Below are 22,706 nucleotides of genomic sequence, written 5' to 3'. Positions count from 1 at the left end.
TGCAATGGGAGTAAAAGAAATTGGCTGATTACAGGATTTCACATAAAAGCTGCATGAATAGTATACAAGCTGTGGTGGTGTGATGTCAGGTGAGATTGTAATACTGACCAGGGGAACGTTTTCTTCTATGTTGGTACTATAGGGAAGATTGGTGAAAACAGGGTCCATGTCCTGGACATCAGTGATACTGATAGCTAAGTTGGCAAGCCGGGACAGAGGTCTCACTTTGTCTTGATCCTGAAACAAGCAGAAAAAAAGTCCACTACATACATGTGCATTCATCTAACTGGGAGTGTTGTGCCTGTGCTAATTGCCTGCATGTGCTGACCGTGGCGTTGACAGTGAGCTGGTATGTTGACGTTGCCTCGTAGTCTAGGGGTTTGGTGACGGTAACGGTGCCTCGGGCCCCATCAATGGTGAAGAAGGGAGAAGGTGGCTGGAAGGAGAAGAGGACACTGCCTCCAGTGCCCTGGTCTGGATCTGTGGCATTCACCATGAACACAGATCTGCCCACCGGTGTGTCCTGAAAGACACATTCAAGCAGAAAAATGCACACACACATTTGACATTGAGTTCAGGTAAACCAGACAGCAAGAGAAACATGTTTCATGTTTATATATATATATATATACAGTATATATATATTTTTTTTAATTCGGCGATACAGAAATGTTCAAGATGAATATAACTAGACTACTGTTAGAAACTGAACTTATAACCTTTGTGTAGTTTACACAGGAGCTTTACCCATCTACATAGCCACAGAGGACAATTTAATTTAGACACGATTTTTGGAACACAATGTCCTGGATGTGACTGTGCCGGTGTACATTTCCTTCTAGCTACTCCTCCAGATCATGTGCGCACATAACAATCAAACTGGATAAATAAAGGCTTCTTGATTAAAAAATGCTAAGAGCACACAAAGTTTTCATACCAAAGCAGACAAAGCTTTTATAGATTCTAAATGGACAAAAAGGAAAATGATTAAACAAAACAGAATCCCATTGCTTCTGGGTGGTTACTCATCATAATATCATATATATAAACAAGTTCTATACTTCTCTCTTAACAGAATAGGTTCCCACAAAATTCAATCATTCACTCACATCAACACATCCAGTCAAATTTGGTCTCTGTGTTAGAACAGCAATATTATAATTAAGTTAGATCCATCTAGCGACAGTTCAACTACAAAACCATGCTGTGTGATTTGCTGTAAATATAGAGGACATTTTATGTTTGTTTTGCTGCTTTAAAAAAAAGAAATTGTCTCATTGACATTTCCATTGAGAAGTTTGAAAGAAGGTTGAAGGAAGATGAAACCCTGGTACTATCTCGGTGTGTGGTGGAATCCTACAAAGTTCACTGAAAGCTCAACTGATAAGGGAGTGAGAAAAAGATAATGACCTTATTTTTAAAAGACTGAACTTTTCTCATCACTTCCTGTGCATGGAGACGGTTTCAGAAGAGTGACCATACCCAGCTGGCAGCAGTTTAATTTGAGCACAAAGGACACATTTATGGCATCGCAGTTAGGCATAATGAAAACACTCTTGTCTGTTGTCTGCTTCACTTTGTGACTTTCCCCAAAAAAAACAAAATTTACTCTCACAATTGTTCTACTTCTATAGCATAGGGATATCTTTTTGTCAGAAAATATTTGTCACACCTTGTTGTTCGTAAAGATAAGCCTTGCCTATCTATCTGTTTTGCCTTAGGTATATAAAAGCTGAGAGTTAAAAAATATCAACTGGGCAGAAAAGCTGCACAATGGCACATTAGAGTAGCGTTTGTCTTGGTCATGGTCATTGTCAAAACCTGGCAAAAAGAGGCAGACGTATAAAGAAACAGACCCCAGGTATTGCAGAGCAGGTTGTCTGTAGGTTTAAGGAACATCCCCATTAATTGGAATTTTATCTCAAAACAACCACACACACACAGACAATTAATAAGAAATGAGAATGCCTACAGATACAAGAAAAAAGACAGGTGTGCAGGTGGTATTCTAGAAATATTATTGGAAAAAAATGCTTGCAAAGGCCATTATTCTCTCCCTCGCTTTGTCACTCACACACTCACCTGTGTGCACACACAGGGCACAGTGTGTGGTCGTGTTTACTGCAGGGGGAGAGTGTGACCACATGGGGAGGTCATGGTGTTGAACTGAGCTGGGCCTTGAGCCAAAGCCAAAGTGACACAGTAAGAGAGCAGTTGACCCCACAGTCTGGTGGTGTCAGGGGAGTGTGGACATGTATTTGCATGTGTGTGTGAATGCGTGGGTGTGTGTACATACTACGTTGTGCCTTTGTCTCTGTGTGTTTGTGTGTTGCTTGGGCTATAACATGTTTGTTTGTTTGTTTGAACAGCGAATATGTGAGGCAAGAGCCTGTGGACTGTGTGTCTGTGTGACTTAGACCTGTTGACCCACTGTCTTACTCTCAAGGACAGGGGGGCATCACCCAGGTAACACAACAACAGCAAGGTATGGCTAACTGCCTCTGTCTCCATGACTTTACATTACAGCTGCTGCACTTACATGTCCTCAGGCTCTGCTTCTGACATTGTTCTTGCTTGATTTCCCCTCTTTAACTTTATTCCACTGGTTTCTACACATGCATGAGCAGTGCTGGAGACTGGTCTGTCTAACCAGATTAAGCAAGACTGCCATATGGGAATTGAGGGACAGAGAGTGAAGAGAGATCTGAGTAGTATAGCTGCAGGGGAAGACACGTAGAGCAACAGATGCCAGAGAGAGCAACAGATATCACAAGGCGTTTCTCAATCTTGGAGCTGGAACCACCTGACTATGAGCTGAGCTCATTTCCCTGATGTATTGCATGGGACTGATGTATTGAAGTTAATTGTATTATTAAAAAACATAAAATTGCTACTAAATCAGATTTTAGATTTAGATTTTATGTGGTGTTGTTCTGGGGAAGAGGGGAGTAACATTAACCAGCTGAACAGTCTGAGGAATCAGTGTCTTGAATTTTTTAAATGCCAGATGAGGAAGCTTAAATGCAACATCAGGGAGAGCACTGACCGAAATAACAAACAAACCTTACACAAGCCTTGAGTAAAAATAAAATCAATACTAAATAAACTACCCAGAAAGAAAAGCTTCAATTCTGAACTTCCTGACAACACAAGAAATACAGTAGAAAAGGGAATGTAATAAAAGTGTCAGCTCGTCCCTACAGGACTTCTTGGTAAGGAATTAAAAACCTCAGGTAACAATAGTAAACTAATGAATGGATTTATCTGACAAATAACACAACTAACAGCAGAATCACTACATGTTTTACCTTTAACAAGCAACAGACAAAAGAGCTATGGACTAAATCCTGACAAAGTAGTTTCAACCACACAATACTCTAGGTGTACATAGGCAAAAAGAATTGACTTGTGAAAGGATGCAGGTCCCCAGATTCTCCAACAAATAAAACTAGAGAAGAGGAGGAACAAAAGCTGAGGCCCATAAAGCTTAAGGACAAACACGACATGGGTTAAGATCATCATTCATTGGTTACACGGTCACATATGGGGTAATGCAAAATGGGGGTAAACCTCAAACACTGAGTGTTTTTACTGCTGTTTCTATGACTATAAGGAATGTGCTATGGATATCAGTAAGAGAAGAGTCAAAGTAAAACACCTCTCTCAGGAAAAAAAGGGGAATAACAACATCTAGACTTAACAGTCTCTTTGATATGTCAGTCAGTTTCCCATACTCTGCTCTGCTCTGGTCATAGAAACTCTACAGCAGCACCTAAAAGTGTAGCTGAAATAAACCTCATCGATAGTTACTGAATGAAGGACCAGAGATACTAATCTACTCCCCCACAACAATAACTGCCTTTAAATAAACATCTAAGCTGCATTTCTCTGATATACTTATTATGCCTGTCAAGTTGTCTGCTTACGATAGAACTTGAAACACCTGTAAAAAGGTACCCCACAGCCTGCAGCATGACACTGGAGCACAGGCACAAATGAATAAAAATACACAAAATCAAACTCTAGATGAATGAATTAAATATTCCTGCTTGTGCTTGTTTGTGTGTGTGCACTTGTATAAATGTATGTGAGTCTGGCATGGGTGTCTGCTTTATCAACTTTGCTTTGATGTCAGGGAGGTAGTTTGACAGTTGAGCATTAGGTGAGAGTGTGTGTATGTGTGTATATGTACGACTTTTTGGAGTGAAGAAGCATGTGTGGATGAGATCTGAATGTGTGTGTGTGTGATATGACGTATCCTTTACCTCCCCTAAAGCATGCCAGTTTCTATCTCTCGCTACACAGCAGCTTGTAAAACAATGACTCATTAACACCGCCCGTTGTCAAATGCCACAAGGCTCAGTAAATAATGTGACACACTCGAATAAGTAAACACACACGCAATCATCGGTTTTGATCTCCCAGATTTGACAGTGCCATGGTGTTCAAAGTAGTTCAAGCAATAACAGTTCAAAGCTTTGCTAAGACGCACAGATGACCAGCTCTTAACACTATATGTCAGTGTGCTAGTGTGGTACTTCAAAGATTAGCAGGCTTGACTGTGTACAGGTAAAGATCATCTTTGAGCTGATATTAGACTCTGGAGAATAAAACAAACTATTTAAATAGTTGCTATGTGATCATGAGCTATTTTTGAATGAATGAATAAATGAATGAATGAATGAATGAATGAATGAATGAATGATGTGCATTTCAGCAGTCTACTTCTACAAAGAGCACTACAACCTGTCTGGTATTCTGTTTATTGGAGATTACTGTGGACCTCAATGGAGAGTAAAGAGGCATCATACATAAAGTCTTTCTGCTTGTCCTTTTTTACCTTCCACTGGGACTCAATAGCTTTGCCAGCAGGCCATTGATTACATCCATGTGATGCCGATTACAAGTCAATGTGGGTGACCAGGCGCAAAACACTAGGCAGTGAATCCCTTTGTTTTTATTATCCTATAACACTGTCCAATTACTTCTTCATAAACAAGTCAGACAGTAAACAATGTCCAACAATGATTGGTGGGACCAGTGGCTGCTGAACCAGGTAGCACTGAGAAGCGCTGTATGTGTCACTACCTATTCCTACAAGTGCAAAAGCCAATTGGTTAGCCATGGCTCATATTCCTGCATATGTGCCTTGACGGTGCTTTGTAGCCTTTAAATAAATGGAGGCCATTTCCTACGGGAAGCAGAATGTTAAGTGATGAGACAGTTGGAGAGGGATGAAGAGAGTTCCCTGTTGCGTCTTATCTGAAGTGCACTGTAGGAATCGCCCTCTTCTCCATCTGAGAGGCACTACTTATGGAAGCTCTGCTTCTGTAAGTAGCAGGAGATGAGACATACTGTAGAGTATATTGAGACACAGAGATATTTTAACAGAAGAGCATACTGACTTTTTAGGCCATAAAGCGATTAAGAATTTATTAAGATTTTGGCATTAATTTACTCTTGATATTTGATGCAATACACATTTTCAGAAATGTATTAATCCTGAAACACAAACGTATCTTGTACTTAATTTACCAAAGTATTTAGACTCCTGGCTATTACATTGTTAGTTGATTTTTTGTTGTTGTTTATGATCCTTTTATTTGATCATCACTGAAATGTGCCTAAAACCTGATTACAGGCACACATCATTGGAAAAAAGGTCATATAGTTCATAGTGCACTCAGTACTAAGCAGGCAAACCCTGAAAGCCCTTAAGTTCAAGGTACTCTCAGTGGAGGAAGATGTAATTTTGTTAAGGGAATTGCTAAATCAATGAAAATTCACAGGAGCATGGTGAGCATCACTGTGCAAAGGAAAGACCCTAGAAAAGCCATAATTCTTCAGAGAGTTGGCCCTATAGCCAAAGTCAGTAAATGGCCAACAAGGGCAAGTGACCAAGAACCCAATGGCCAACAAGGGCTGCAGAGTTTCTTTGCAACAATGGCAGAGCCTGACACAGGGAGGGTGGCACAACAGGGATACCTAGGAAGACCAACACAGTAGTCACAATATGAATGGTGGTTCTACAAAGTAATATGTAGGTGGAATATTTCAATTGTCCATTTGAACTTGGATAGGGCATTGTATGTAGTTTAATAGTGAGGAAATAATATTTTAAATTAAAATAGAGTGAAGGAGAATGATTTCTTCTAAAACTTACTGCAGGCACAAAGGAAGGGACACCAATCTCAGAAAAAGAGAAAATGACAGATTACAAGTTATAAAGAGATTGATAAAAACAAAGACTGAGCGGGAGACAGACAGTGAGAGAAGCGAAAAAAAGTGAGAGCACATTAAAGTCAAAGCCTGTCACTAACAGCCATGAGACATCTCTAATAAAGAAGGGAGACCATATTCGCTTTTAACTCTGCCTCTGCTGTATAATATGGTGGTGTTTGCACTGCTGTCTGTACTGCCTGGGTTGAAGACAGCAGTGGAGTGCTCGTCTCCTGTGGGCCAAATTTCAGGTTCAACATGACAGGGAGACTTCGGGGCTCTGGAGAGTCAAGGCTGGCCAGACTTCATCACTACATGCCCCAGCTTCTTTCTGAGACCCTGAGGGATGACAAGGGCACAAGTCCACTGAGGGCTGGAGTTTTAAGTGTAATGGATTCAAGTGGTTAAATGTCAGCCTCTCTCCTCCAGGAAGTCCTTAAGGGAACAGGAAACACAGCATGCAATGATGCTCTGTCCAACAACAACTTAGTTTAATTCATTTATACATCAATCTAGTGATAGAACTGAAGCCAAATTCACTCAGACTGCGGTGTAAAGGCAAATTATGCTCTTCAGGTGCACACGCTAAAAGCCCCAAATTAGTGTGCGATTTGTTCCAAAAATTATGCAAATCACCCAAACACATCTCCTGCAATGGAGAAGTAAGTACAGCGCTACTGAAAGCATAGTGAGTCATAGGAGACAGCAAGATGTGAAAAATGCATTCTACATAACATTTTCTTAAAAAGAATAGTCGTTATCAGTCTGAATGTGAAAGATAGAAAGAAATTATAAAAAATCTTGTATTAGTAGCATGTCACTGTTACTCATTAAAAAAAAGGAGAACAAACTATTATCTCTACTCTGCACTCCCTTCTCTGAGGACATGTAGATTGGTCTCCATCAGCTATGGAATTTATGCCATAATGCCTATATTATGTGAACAGGTTGAATGATAAACACAGTTCCAACACAGATGGTTAGTATTCTTCCGTTCCTCTGCTAAATGCATATTGAATGCATTCATTAACATTCTTGACAATCAAACTCTTACCTAGGTAACCTGAAACAACCCTAAGTATTATTTCGGATCCATGCCAACATGCCTCTCCATGCTTAAGTACTTAATTTATTCAGGATTTGCTTATCTATGCTTATCTATTTATATTAATGCAGACACTGCATTGATTTTGTGCTCCGAAAATGTCATATATTCAACCTGAGACTCAGATACAGTAGGTAGTCTACAGATTGTTGCTGATAAGCAAAAGATGCTGCTCTGCTAAATACCGTAATGTTCTATTGATTGTGCCTGTGACAGAGTGAGCTATTTTACCAATAAATGCAAATTAAACATTTTTGGTTTGCAAAAGCATAATGGTTAGCACAGTGGACTTGTTTGGAAAGGTATGCTGGATCAAACCTCCAGCTATGTTCTGCCCTGCTCCCTGCTCATTTATTAAGACATGGCAATCAAAAGTCAGTCTTTGGCAAGTTAGAAAGTTAACCTTTTGTTCTACCTGGTAAAGGCCATGGCAAACCCACAGACTTTTGAGTTCCATATTCTGCCCTTATATTGTAAGAAATGTTAAAGACATGTTGATTTTCAGGGGCAGTACCCGGGCTTTGGCTCCCTGCTGCTCACAGCTCCAGAGGCCCAGCTGTTAACTACAATAGAGCCATGATTACACCTACACTCCTAGCAAGGTTCTCAGTTTCTCCCTGGCTGTCTGCTCTCCGCTTCCAACCCAGCAGGCATGTGATTGTACCACCTCTGCTCACCCTTTCACTGCTGGCCTCTCACAACCTCTGTCCCTCCATCAATGCCTCCCACATGTGGGGCTGTGTCACACTGCCACTGGCATTATTCTAAAAGATGTGAGGAAATGTATTGCAAATGAGACGATAAAAAAAAAACACATTTATTAAGTGAAAGGTAAGGGAAGAAAAATATGTTAACTAAAAAGGCAAAATTCAAGAATCCAATCAGTAGTTTAATAATTGTGCTAAATCAATGTGGAAGGTCTGTAGATAACAATGGAAACAGTGCTACTGCTATGTGATCAGCTAACTGAAATTGGGGAATCAGACATAAACAGATGATTGTATCATAAAGGAAACTACATTATTGAAAAATAAAAGCTTTACTTTTTTATGCTTTAATGTAAGTCATCAAACAAAACAATGAAATGTTTTGTATTGAATAATTCATATTTATTTGGCTGTTCATTTAGAATTAACACAAATTAATATTAAATACCACTTACTTACAGTAAGTGACATTTTTCTTGCCAACGCAAAAGTCAAAGTGATTCTCAAGTTGAAAAAATAATGCGTGATGCAAAAACATAAAAATAAGAAAACAAAAACACACAGAATATCAATTAAATTGTTATCTGTCTAACAGGATTTTAATATGACAATAAAACATTACCACATTATTGACTGACCTAATATGGGGTCAGGACTTTCAAAAGTGGACATAAATGACTTGTTCCTAGAAGAATGCACCAATTAACAATTACACTTCTGAAAGCACACTCCATACAGCCCTTTCTTATATATATATAATATAATAGATATATATATATATATATAGATAGATATATATATATATTATATATATATATTAGGCCTTTTGAGCTTTTATTTTTAATAGAGACAGCTTAAGAGTGATAGGATGGTAAGGAGAGAGAGGTGGGGTGACATGCAGCAAAGAGCCACAAGTTGGAGTCTGAACCCTTGGCCGCTGCGTCAAGGACTGAGCTCTACCAGCTGAGCCAACCGGTGCCGCAACACAGCCCTTTCTTTCTTTTCTGAGTGCCATTTAGTACAACAGTCTTCAGAGAGGAAAACAATATGTCATATGGATATAGTATCCAAAGATTTTTTTCCCCTTTTTAAAAAGGTTTTCTGTTTTAATGGGGCACTTTTAGTTCTCAAGTGTTGCTTAAAGTCAAAGCCCCTCAAATTATGTTCTGATCAGCCCAGGAGCCCTTAGGGCAAAATAAAACCCACATAACCAAAAAACATAGCCATAAGCATGCACACAGAAGAGGTGCTGGACCCTGGTTTTTAAGTAATATTTGAGAAATGTAGCATGTTGATATTTCAACATAACAACCGATGCAGTGCCCTGTTACAACAATTTTACAATTAACTGACAGTTCCAGTGGCCATCTGTGCGTGAGAACCAAGAGTAGAAGAGCTTACGTCCCTTAAATTCTTTCTATTCGTCTCCATAGTTCTTATTAATTGTAAAATTGTTGTAGCCTTTCTGAGCAAACAGTTAGCTGATTGAAGTGAAGTTATGTTGTCTTGGCAATGACCAGTTTAAACTCCACTTGCAGGATGAGAGTTGAACAGTGAGCCTCTCCAGGGTGTCTGTGTGTGTGGGCACTTGTGTTTGGAGTGAGGGCGGGGCTGGCAAGAAAAAATATTTGCACTAAAGCCAAACACAATTATGATATGCCACAGGGAGCACGTACATCCTAGAGGTTTAAGCAAGAACTTGCACTGATCCTTTAAAAATGATAATGTTGATCATAAATATAATGCAAGAAGTCAAAAAGACAAATATACGCGGTTTCTTGTGAATCTATCAATATATAGTATGTATATTCATAAAATATATGCACTGTAGAACTACTTGATGAATACACAGACTCTAGAATATAAATAGGTCAGGTCAGGGTGCTGGTAATAGTTTCACAGTGTGCAGCTTTGGCAGAGATGCTGAAGCAGGTGAATCACGAGAACACTTAAATTAATCATAGAGGTGACACACAAAGCCATATTTCACATCTGAAATTAGCTTATCAATAATTCAATGGTATTGAAACAAGACTAAGTGTCCTTCATCTGCAGGACTCTAACAGTACATGGGGGAAAAAATATAGAAAAATGATTTATACTCTATTTCAAAAAAGGAAGCTAAACCACACTCTGGCTTTTCATTCTTCAAAGAAAACATGCATGTAAGTATGTGTAGAATTTGTGTTTGTGTACAGCACAGCAACTTCTGAATGCATGTGATTCCATTTTTTTTCTTGTAGTAAGGGCTTTAGGATATACTAGATGTTACTGCTGTTCAGTTGTTCTTTCCTATGGTGCCAAACAGATCAGAGAAGACCCAGGAAAAAAAATGACCTGACCCCGAGAACCACCACAATCTCAGTAACATCTAGACAGGTGAACTAGTCCAGTGTACTGTACATTATGTATAGAAACCCAGCTTGTGACTCAACATACAGTGTTTCTTGCAAAGATACATCATGGAATCGCTACCTGATGCATCTATGCCCTTGGTTAAATTAATTCTAAGTAGTAGTATATTAACCTAAAATCATATGTCAAAGCTATAACGTCCACAAACCAATGAAAGAATATTTGTCATCACAATTCCACTCATGTCAACAGTTATGACACGTGTTCCTTTAAAGCCCACACTTTCCCAGTGGTACTGAGCAGCAGTCCTTGTGTGTGTACCCAAGTCATCGCACTGGACACTGTGCTTGGGGCTGATGTGGAAGTATGAAACCTACCTCGTAAAGCTCTTTAATCTTAGCAGCTCCAGTGGTAAAGCCTAGGTGGCCAGTGTTGAATGGCATCTTGAGTTAAGTGTAAGGTAAGAGACAGAGTGCCTGAGTGACAACATGCAATCTGCTGATAGGTTTACCTATCAGTATTTTAACTCCAATTCCAAGAATGCATCGTTCTTGGACAAAAGATTGATGTAAGGGAGCTTTGCTCTGAAGTTGAAGGGTGACAGCTTTGCAAGCATGACTCATTGAATTTCTGTTTAACAGCTAGTAAACGTGGTACTGTAAGAACATATACAGGTATACTATACTGCTATTTGAGGTCTTTTAATAAAGACAAGTGAAGAATCACCATATCTATTTGGTCCCTGTTTGTCTCTACAAATACAGTACAATTTGACATGAATGGAGAAAAGAGTCTACTGAGGAAAATATGTGGAGCTTATGCAAAACATTCAACTGTGTGAGACTAGTGCACTTTTATTTCCAGACTCCAAAACTAAAAGGTGTGTCAGAAAAAAGTTGGATTGGATTGATGGCAAAGTTTACCGCATAGTTGATGTTTACATTTAACATATAACACACAAAACGAACAGGGGAGTTCATGGCTACTGTTATTTTCACCATGATGTGGTGTAACTAATTTCATGACTCTTCTAGTTGACAAGAATTGTCTTGCATTTCTGTGTCTCTGTCTGTTCAAGACAGCCTCAGTAAAAGGAAATTTAGTGGTGCTGCAGTGGGGGCATCAGTCACAAAAAGACACCAAGTTCTCCAAATCCCTATTTTGCTTTTCTCTTTCTCCCCTCATTTGAGGATTCCTGTGGTGATGCCAACAAAGCAGTAAAAGAGAAGAGCTTAAACTAAGTGAAAGAGTTACGCCCTCTCGTTGGAGAGACTAATAGAAATGCTCCTACAAAGCAGAGTAAGTGAGAGGTTAGAAACATCTGTATTTTGACCTGATGCGTGTATGTCTGTGCGTTTGATCCTAAGCAATGTAGCTCTCTTTATTAGATTATTATTGGTCTTGTCAGAAAGTCAATTGCACTACAGACTGAATTGACAATATTGTTTGTATGTGCTTCCCTCCCATAGCGGCCATTTATTTTCTCCTTTCCTTTTTCTAACAATCGTTAGCCTTTCTCTGGCAATTCACTTGACCTTGTGTACCCAAGGAATTTCTGTTAAACTGGTCAGGAACACATAATAGAAGACATAATATGTGGCAAGTCTTTGTGTACTGTACAAAAACTGATAGTAAAGAATGTCTCACATTATAACCTCCTTGCAATCTATCTTGCTCTTGCACTGCTTTCCTCTCTGTCCACTGTGAACTGGCTGAGCGATGGGTGATTTTCTGGAGAAGCACTCATCTGAACAAAATGATTCCACACCAAGAGTCAGCGAGCAGCCACTTTTGAAAGCCAAGGACAGCCTATGAATTTGTGTGTGTATGTGCTAGTGTAGTGTGGCAGTACATGTATTCATTTTGTCATGTGTTCCTATACTTTTAGTTTTAGTTAATAGATTTAGGCTTTTTAGTTAAGAGCAGACATTTTGTCTGTTATTCTCCTGGACTTTGCATTATTATCTTTATAATTAGGTTTAGGTTACAATAGGGATTTAGGTTATGGTAAAATTTAAAGTAGAAGTAAGGGTTTGAGTGAGGTGTTAGAAGGTAGAGATTTAATGTAGCAAAAGGAAGGTTCGCACAAGCACAAGGATGTGTGTGTGTTTGTGTGTGTGTATGGACAGGACATTTTATCGGTAGAGAAAATAATCAAATAACATCTTTATCTCCTGATCAGTCTTCTCCCCCACGGCCTAACCCCAACCTGTCAGAGCTCATGGATGACTGCATCCAAAGAGCCAGGACTGTTTGTATAAATGTAAAGGTAATCAGGCCCGGCACGCTGCAAGGATCCACTGGGCCAGAGAGAAACAGAGAAAGGCAGATGGGTTGATCCCAGAGGAAGGGTACAAGGACGGGCCGTATCGACAAGTCCTGCACTTTCTTTATATCTGTTGTGGAGAGTTATCCATCTAAATCTAGAATACCAAATGGGGGAAGCAAACAATGTGTTTGCAACATTTATTTGTAGTTGGTAGCTATAGCTATGTTAGAACTTTTCTTAGATAGTTCAGGAATTTAATCTAGTTAAGGCTCCACGGTGCATTTCACTCAAGTGAAAATTAGACTGTTTTGAAGTTGAAGTTTTGATGCTCAAAAACAAAACATTCAGGTAGCAGCTTCTCATTTTTGGTGGCAATCGTCCCTTTCACAAGTTAAAATGAAACACCCCACTGCAACCTTGATAATGTTTCCCTCCAAAGCTGGGTTAGGTTAGGTTATGGTTTGGTGTCAGAGATAACTTGTGAAGTAAGGCTAAAGGCAAAGTCTGTGGTTATTGTTATTTCTGTTATGAAAGCAAAAAGGGATTTATCGATATGCATACTGCAATCCTACTTTACATGTATGTTGTTATTATGATCAGTGTGCCCCTCAAGGTAAAGCCTCACTTGCATAAACCAAAGAAAATTAACTACCTGATGAAAGACAGTGAAAAGGTAAATGATAACAAAGCCTGTTTGCTTTTCCTCCTACAGAATATCTTGTTCTCATACATATTTTTTTCTGTTCTTCTCCACTTCTTCTCTTTTTTAAGAAGTCATTTTTAAAATAGAATTAAATGCAAATTAGAGTAGAGCTGATTATCATATAAACGGCCGTTGCCTAGAGGGGCAAGACACTCTTTCTTTATTTATTTTGTCATATATTTCACAGTTCTCCAGAAAACTCTGACTTTAATCAGTCCACACTTTCTTTTAAAGACATAGGGGAATCAGGGACTAGCTGAAGCGATGTGCGTGTTTATGTATGCGGGCAGCTTGCATTTGTGTTTGTACTGTACCTGTGCATATGAAAGTTATGTGACCATGGGCATAGTGAGGGGCAGAGAGATTAAGCTTCACAAACTTTAGACCTGTACAGCTTTATTAGTATCATGTAAACTGGTGCTGTACAGTATGCAATTAGCTGGGCGTCAAGTGATGTTGCTGCATATACATAATCATGTGCCAGCTGGCACTTGAAAATGTGAAAACTCTGTTGTGTGCTGCTCCAGTTCTTGCTGCACCACGCCTGGATCAGCCTTTTAAACTAGAAGTTGATGTTAGTCGTGTTCGAGCTGGTGCTGTGTTGTTGCAGGATTCAGAGGGGGTTGACAGGCCAGTATGCTACTTCTCCAAAGAGTTTAATGCTCACCAGCTCAACTACTCAACTTGTTGAGTAGTTGAGAAGGAAGTGTTGGCCTTGGTCTGGGCCCTAAAACATTTTGAGGTGTATGTCGGCTCTGGAGTGAGTCCAATTGTGGTCTATACTGACCACAATCCTCTGACTTTTTTTTTGTTCATTGAGTTGTCCAAACCGTCGTCTGATGAGGTGGACTTTGTTTCTTCAGTCTCAAGGTTTGGATATTAAACATATCAGAGGTAAAGATAATGTTGTGGCGGATGCCCTATCACGTGCCCCTGTATAATAGATGCCATGCTGCTTGTGAGCTGCTTTAGTGCAGTCTTTGTGTTTCTTTGTTAGAGGTGTCTGATTAGGTGTCTGATTACGTAAGGGATGATGTTGCGGGGATCCCTTTCGGGCCCACACCCTATACCACTGATACCACTGCTTCTACACACCCCATAACTTCAAATCCTTCATGATTGTTTAATTTGGTCTAATTTGGTTTAATTTGATTTAATAAAGAAATAATTAAACATATATACATGGTGTGGACTCCCTTTTTGCCATGACTCTAAGAGCCAGGTCATGACAGAGGGGTTTATCATATTTTCCATAGCCTGTGACAGATTGACATTTCATGTAAAACAAGTCAATGTAGCCAAAGCATGCATAGGTTAGCTGCAGCTACTCTACACTAAAAACATGCACACAACAAGACATCTGATAGTACTCTGAAGTTTGACAAACAGATTTATCAGATGTACTATTTCTGACACTCAGGCTTTGGTGTCATGGATGTACTTTTTTCCTACGATCTCAACTACTGTAATCTGTAATGTCCCAAAACAGTTTGCCCAGAGGGACATAGACTGTGACCGTGCTCTAATGCTTTCTACTCTACTCTACTGGCTCCTGGTCTATCTACAACTAAGCATCTAGTGTCAGTCAGTCAGTTCATCATCTCTCCCAGTCTGCTCACCTGCCTCTCCTCAAACCATTAACCTGCATATATCCACTCCAGTTCTTTAGCTACTTATCACCAGATTGTTGTTTCAATTCAGTGGTAGCTACACTTCAGCCAATACCTCAGATTGACAAGTTTTTTATGGTTCATGGTTCCTTGTGTACTCTTGTGTCTAACCTGTGTTTTTTCTGGCTCAGGATCATTGTTGGTCTCTCTGCCCTCCATTTGTATATATCACTTATGGTCCCCTGGTACTACTAGTCCCATCCGTAATGACTGCTGCATTACATTTCTTCTAGTTTTATTGGAGGTATGAGTGCATAGGGACAGCTGGCATCAGTCTCTACATCATCTGACAGGAGATTACAGATGTCTGTTACAGCATGGCATGATAAGCACACGAGCAGCTCTGTTTCCTCAGCAGAAAACCATTCACTTCTCCAACTTGTCGAATTCATCATTTAAATAGCAATGTGCCAGGTGCAGGCGTGCCAGGCTTTTATAGGGAATGGGAGATGACACTTGTGTTTTGGGTGTCCCTTGCTTTGTACCCAGATTTACACAGAGTTTAGAGAGCAAAAGTAAAGTTGGTCACGCCCCCTACATGCATCTGAGCCATGGTGCTCATGGGTTTTTGTTTTGTATCACAGCAAAAGGGTTTTAACACCAGTCTATGGAGTTGGCATGTTGTTGCCATGTCTCCATGGATTTCCTCTAGGTGCTCTAATTGCCTTGCCTGATAATCAGACAGAATTTCCTCTTTGTTATCACTTTATTGTTTTATCTACCATTGCGTTCATATTTGTTGTTTACTGTTTGTTACTTTTCCACCCAAATCAGTAGTGACTGAGATATCCAACCATCGTTGTTAACTTCCAACAGCATATGGCAGCATTGATCTCATCCATTCAGTAGCTATTTTTGTGCCCATTTTTCTGTCACCATTTCTGGTCACTGCCACAGACAGATGATGTTCATATTCCCACCTACAGCTCTGGTTGGTCAGATCTATTTGAACTGATACATAAAAATTTGAATTTGGGCAGTGACTGGAAGTCTGGAAGTCTGGTCTGGAATACGGCAGTCATGATATCAGTTTTCACTACATGCTTATCATGGGCCAAATAATATTAAAGTTTTTACTCAAAATATGAGAGCAAGGAGGTGGAGAAAACCTAAAACCAGAACTGTACAAAAGCGTACAAAAAGAGTGTGTGAAGTGTAAAGCACAAATTGAGAATGGAAAGAACAGAAATGATTAAGAGGCACTGATTGCCTTTCATGATTTTATATCGTATTGTATGTATTATTAACATGATACATTATCATTTGAGGCCATATCATCTCTGCTGTTTTCCAATACCCTGCTCTCTTTCTCCCACTGCCTTTCTATACTCTCTCTCCTTGTATGCCTGCGTGTGCTTATTTTGAAGCCTTTTGTGTGTTTTCACTTCATTGTGAACTCTGTACCCCTGAATCTCTCCGTTCTGCAGTCTGGTCCTATAGGTACACTGCACTCTATATCAATATCTCTTTCTATCTGTAGCCTGGGGCATGGGGTGTCATGAGGGCAGATGGGGCTCTACTTCCACGAGTCCTAATGTCTCAAGTGTCTCTCCACAGACACACACACGTACAAGTAGAAATATACATGCTTCCTATCCAATGCATAATTCAAAGACTTCAAGCAATTGCAGACACATCTTAGTACATATATCCAGGCCGCCTTTTTCCTGCACTATGACCTCAGGTGCTTATAATTTCCGATGCATTATTCCAGTACTTTAATAATGCCAGTGGTTACCCCCAAACAGTGTGTGTGTGTATGTAAGAGTGAGTGCGTGGTTAAGCTCTTCACTACTATCTTAGACTTTCAGCATGGACCCAATTGTAAAAATGCCTGCGACTGCTTATGAGCAAAGGAGCTCTAACAGGACCGTGGCGTAAAATAACATGAACACTGAGAATGCATGCATTTGTATGTACCCCTTTTCATTTTCAAGTGAGAGAGAAATAAGGAGAAGTGATATGTAGACAGATCCGCCTCGTAGAAATTATGAGCAATTAGAATAAAAATTTCTAATTTCAATCCTCATACAACAATCTGCCAAAAACGTGTGAATCTACTCCTGAGGAAGTATTACTTTACAGCATTTCAGTCTTTACTATCCATCTGTTCTGGTCAATAGTATTTCCTCAGTGGATGTAATCTAGATGCTTTGGCGATACAGAAAGCATTCTTTCATGCCAGTAAAGCATATTTGTATAAGGCATTTCTCCTCTCTGTGCTATACTGAATTAAAATACATAAAATCAAATATATTATATATAATAGCAAATATATATTTATTTCATGACATAATGTCAAAATCAAGTCAAACACACTCTTTACTTTCTGCTTTACAATTAGGTCCAACACGTTCATGGCAAGTGATCAGTCTAAGAGAATGAAATAAAGTGAATTAAATGTAAACGCCTATACAGAGAAACCATGGCACTACTGGGATCCGTTTGCAATCACTTCATGTAGCTCTGCAGCAGAGAAGAGTGGGGACAGAGAGACAAGCAAGCAAAGTACTGCATGTAGGAAGAAGATGAACACGAACAAGACAAAAACACTTGCACTTTCAGTTTATTACAGCAAAGTGTACCCAAGGTTTACAAGGCTTAGGTTGGTTGCATATTGTATGATGACAGCACTAATGAGATTTGAATGCAGAATGGCAATGTGTAGCATTACACAGCAATTGCTACTTCCTACAACAAAACAGCCAAACATTATTTCCATCATCTCATTCCCCTTTCATCTCTCACTTTATCTCAATTAGTAGAATGTCACATTGTCAAATTAGCTTACATCTTGTTGATGAAATATGACACCAGTTAGGGGGCTCTCAACAAGATGAGGGCTGAGGATGTCTGTGTCTTCACCTGTCTCAATTCCCTTTGCCCATGCAACAACATTTGGTAATAGCGTTTTATTGATTCATTTGTAGCAACTACTGAAATTTCGCCTAAGGTTTGTATTAGTAGTGGCTCTTAGCAGCCTCACACTTACTCTTATAAAGTAGCTGTATTACAATCCAATAGCCTCTCCCCTGCCAAAATCCTATAAGCAATGTCTCAATTTCCTTTCCTCTTCTGTTTCATTCTTTTTTTCTCTTCAACCCTTTAACCTATCTTTTCTATAAGCCAGGTCCTTTGGGGAGGACAAGAGACTAGCATAGAGGAAAGAGTTGGAAATAGGGGGAGAGGAGCGCAACTCAATTATACATCAAAGCACTTATGTTGGGGACCCCACAGAAGGAGGAGGCAAGTTGAAGGTGGAGGGGAAGACAGTTGAGGACAAAAGGGTTTTCACTTGGATGAGAAGGGAGCTGGTGACAGCTGTCAGTATCAGGGAAAGCAAATCATTATTCAGAGCTTGCTTACTTTTTTCTAACATATGTTCAATAAAATGGAACACCAAAGGATATTTCTGTCCATCTATAACTATATTTTAGCCCAGTCTAGTAATTAAACAAAGTTAAAAACCTGCAATTAGAATTATAAACTTTGTATGTTATGCTGTACTCCCTGATGAAAGGAGAGACATACATTATTTCTTTTTCATTTAAACCAAGCCTAACTTTCAACTTTTAATAATGCAAAGAATTAGCTTTTGTTGCTAATGCTGTTCTTTGGGTACTCGATTAAACTGTACCATTATGCACCACACTTCATGCTGATTTCTTCACTATGTCATACCACACATACCTAAACAACTAATTCCTATTACCTGTTTTCATACTGAGCTCATTCATAGTTTCAGAATTGCTGTGTTTCTTACTGTAAGCATTAGAATAAAATTCATTCTGAAAATAGTGCACACTAAACTCCCCTATAACCATGCAGGTAGTATAATAAATTTTGATGGTAAATATAGATCAATTTAAAGGAAATGCTATTAAACTGTAGAAAATGTAAAAAAATTTGTATCCAGCTGCTTCCAGGAAGAATCTCAAAATCCTTGCATTGAGTCCTGTACATACTGCATTCAAAGATTTAGTCAGAAAATCCTACAGAGAACTGTAATGTTGAATATGACAGTTGAAAGCCTTGCTTGCAGCCATTATAGTGCTGGACCATATAGAGAATTTATGATATATGAGCTGCTATTCTAGCGTTACCAGAAGTGGGGCCAAAATGTAAAATTTGATGCAATGTTAAATTATTGGTGCTATCTCTTACTGGATCATACGCCAATATGCATAAATGTGCAGGGTAAGTCTTTGCAATCAGTCAATTCAATTGTGGGATATGTGTGCAAAGCTGACATTTGACATTTAGAACCACAGAAGTCCATAAGTGTCCAAAATGCAAAATGCATTCGATTTTAGTATGGGCTTGAAGTTCACTAGAGAAAATGACAGAAAAGCAACCAGTGGTTGTGATATCTTATTGGTAGGCCGACCAATATCACCATCCTCAGTGCCGTCAGGTAGTGGGGCAAGAAGGCTGGTTTGTTCTATAAGAGGAAGTGCCAAACAAGATGCTGCTAGACAACATCAGATTGACTAGAATGACAACCTGAAAATTAAAGAGATTTGATAAAGATGGGCTGTAAACATCTGTTTGTCACCTTAATTAATTAGAGGTGTTTGTGGTGGTTGTCATACATGTCTGCTGTAAAACAGCTCTTAAAAACCTGGGATCTGAAGTGTAAACTGAACTGAAAAAGGAGTGGCAGAAACATCACATTTTATTTGCAGTCATGCTTTCTATAGAAGTGAGTGCAATGTATGTGTATTGTTAAAAACAATAAGCCCTAATAATATTGTTATTTCGCTGAAGTGCACAGAGAAAAATACTAGAAGAAAGAGGTGAAGCTGTCGTTTTTCTCTTCACCTTTATTCCATACTGCTCTACTGTATAATGCATCATTTTTCTTTAATGCTTCTCTGACAGCCAAAACAGATTTGAGCAAACCCTATAAAGCTCTATTAATGAAAATCTAGCTATGGTTGGAGGAACAAAAAATGAATGAGGGAGTGTGGTGCATGTTGAGAACAGAGAGAAGACAGAGGGGAAGAATCACTGAGGAATTTGCATAATGCCAAATGGAGCACTGGTGAAGTTGAAGGCACGACTTGTAGTTGAGTATTGTTTCCATAACCATAGTATGATACACAGTGCAAAAAGCCACGAGAGCAAGCACTCTGTCTTTCTTTCTCTCTTCCACAAAAACAAACTTAAACACAAACACACAAGCAGCAGCAAAACACAGAGGGACAGACAAGAAGCACAACTGTCTTCCATGTTAGCAAAAGCTTGTCGGAATTCACAATTCTGCCAAGTGAGTGTTAAAGGTAAGGAGAGTGCCAAAGGCAGGGTGGGAGTGGGGAGGATGGAGGGGTGGGACCCACACACTTGAAAGAAAGGGAGAAAAGGAACGACAGGTTGATTTATTCAAAGAGTGAGGAGAGGGTGAATCAAACTTTAATGGCTTTTGGGAGTGCAAGCCGTTCTCTCTCTCTCTCCCCCTTCAATCTTGCCCCTCTCACTCAGTCTTTCCTTGTGTGCTACCACCATACTTCCCTTACTTTTGCCTCTCTCTCCCTCTCCCCCCATTGCCCTGTCTCCCTGTCGCTCCTCTTTCTCTCTCTTTCAGAAATACATTTTTCGATGGTCACTCACAAACAAGAGCCTTCTTTTTTTTTTCTTTTTTTTTTGACAGACAAATCTGCGCCCATTGCTGCATAGCACACAAATCAAGGTGCTCTTCATGCTCAGCGGGATAAAGTAAATGGCAGAAAGATAAAGAGAGGAAGAGGAGGTGATTTACCTTCACGAGTGGCAGCGTATGTGATGCCCAGGCAGTATTTGTTGCGTTAACCCCTTGGACTGGAAAGGATGTGCGGAAAAATTGTTCTACAGGCACGACATCCTCTCTGACAACTCACTTAAGCGACCATTTGCCCTGAAAGGCTTACTGAAGACTACAAATGAATCATCATTCATGGAGGTGAATGACTGCACTCACTCCTTTAAGAATGTGCTATCTACACATGAATACGGGCTTGCATAGAGTGCAGATGGAAAATTACACCCCCACACCCCCCAAACACACACTAAACAAACCCCATCATTGAAATGGAGAAACTGAAATTAGCAGACTCTTTCTGTATAAAATATGTGAACAAACAGCTGGTAAAACATCCTGGGCCTGTAGATAAACTAGCCATATGTAATATGTTTGTGTTGTGTAGAAAAGTGAGGCGTTAGTGTAGGAGTTAGATTAGTTAGTAGGGGATCATCATGTGCTGTGGTCTAATCAGTTCTGTCAGGCATAATCATATGGGCAGATGGAGAAAGATCTAAAAAAATAAACAAAACTATATTCAACAGAACTACCAACAGTTTACTATTTAAACACACCTAAAACATTTTTTTTAAACTGTATTCATGATCTAATTATTCAGTAGTTTTAAAATTGGGTCCTAAGCACCAAGTCTATGTGGGAGAAAGTTATAAATGGAGCCTAAAGTGAGTAAAAATATTGACTGCTTCCCATTTAACCTTCTCACTTTATCCATTTTTTTCTCTCTTTCTCCCTAAATCCTTCCATCCCTCCCTACAGGGCTCAGGGTCTTAGTGTCAGGCAGAATTCTCTTTGAGGCCTGCGCCTGTCAACCAGCCACCACTCAGCTCAGTAACCACTAGATTCAATTACACTAGAGGAGAGACCAGGAGAGATGATACTGAAATCATTATGGGCTAAATCCAACTTCTGGCAGCATGTGTGTTTGTGTGTTAAGTTTCATAAAGAAGCCATGTGTGTGTTGGCTTTTGTGCATTATATGAACAGGATGACTGTGTAGAAATCACGAATATTTTGTGACTGTAATTTCAAATTAAACGCTTTCCTCATCAAAGAAGACTAATTTCTTTTAAGTTCCCAAAGAACCTTGAAACTGCCCAGACATTAGTCATCCATATATTGTAGGTGCTGCTTTAGAGCTGAAATATTTTGTTTGTAACCTGGTAAACAAATTACTTTTGGATGCTGTAACCTGCTGAGGTACAGGGCAGAAGGCGATAAAAGATTAGGGATTGAATTTCTGCTTTCAGAAGTGAACAAAAGCAAAGAAGAAAGGAATATAACAGATTCATCTATGTTTTACCTGACAGCGACAGAGGGCACATCAAATAACAGGTGCCTCCGTTTTGCTGCCAGAGTCCACATCAAGCGCTAAACAGCTCATTCACAGGCGTAATAGGAGCTCTCAAACACCCTCTGCCAATATTATCTAAAATACGAGTTCATTTGTGTGTGTGTGTGGGTGTGTGTGTGTGTGTGTGAAATGCTGTCATACTATTCAATTCAAAATTGTTTGTAGGAAGTAGTCGCCAAAGGTTGGGGGCTAAAATTGTGTTAGAATTCGTCTTCTGTACACAACGGTTTATCATAGTGCCTTTTGAGTAGTGGGCCTGATTCCCAAACAGACAAAATATCCTACTGATAAAAGACACAGATTAATCAAAAGTATAATAAAACAGGGACTAAGAGACACACTTTTTGTTCTGGACATTTTTATCAGAAATTGGTTATTTCAAGAAGAAATAACCTCAGGTTTGTGACGAGGATTCCTGTCACTCTGTTTCTATAGAGGATATTCTCCTTAATAGAAACCAGACTGAAAGGCTTTTCCTTCTTTAGATGTCTGACTTTCACCTGAGGGGTTTCCACCTTGGGCAGCTGGGT

At 39.5% G+C, this 22,706-nt stretch overlaps 1 protein-coding gene across 1 annotated transcript in view; it reads right to left on the bottom strand.

The window, feature by feature from the left end:
• Positions 1–22,706, bottom strand: part of cdh23 (cadherin-related 23) — a 149,414-nt gene that overhangs the window by 85,691 nt on the left and 41,017 nt on the right. Inside the window, exons 7-8 of the mRNA XM_027277516.1 lie at positions 329–523; positions 109–237 (exon numbers count right to left, since the gene is read on the bottom strand). Of these exons, the coding sequence (XP_027133317.1) occupies positions 109–237; positions 329–523 (324 nt within the window). The remainder of the gene's footprint in view (positions 1–108; positions 238–328; positions 524–22,706) is intronic.

Source organism: Larimichthys crocea, chromosome III (genome assembly GCF_000972845.2).
Source record: "Larimichthys crocea isolate SSNF chromosome III, L_crocea_2.0, whole genome shotgun sequence".
Lineage (NCBI taxonomy): Eukaryota > Metazoa > Chordata > Actinopteri > Sciaenidae > Larimichthys > Larimichthys crocea.
Note: the sequence above shows the minus strand (reverse complement) of the source record. Positions and strands in the feature narration are given on the sequence as shown.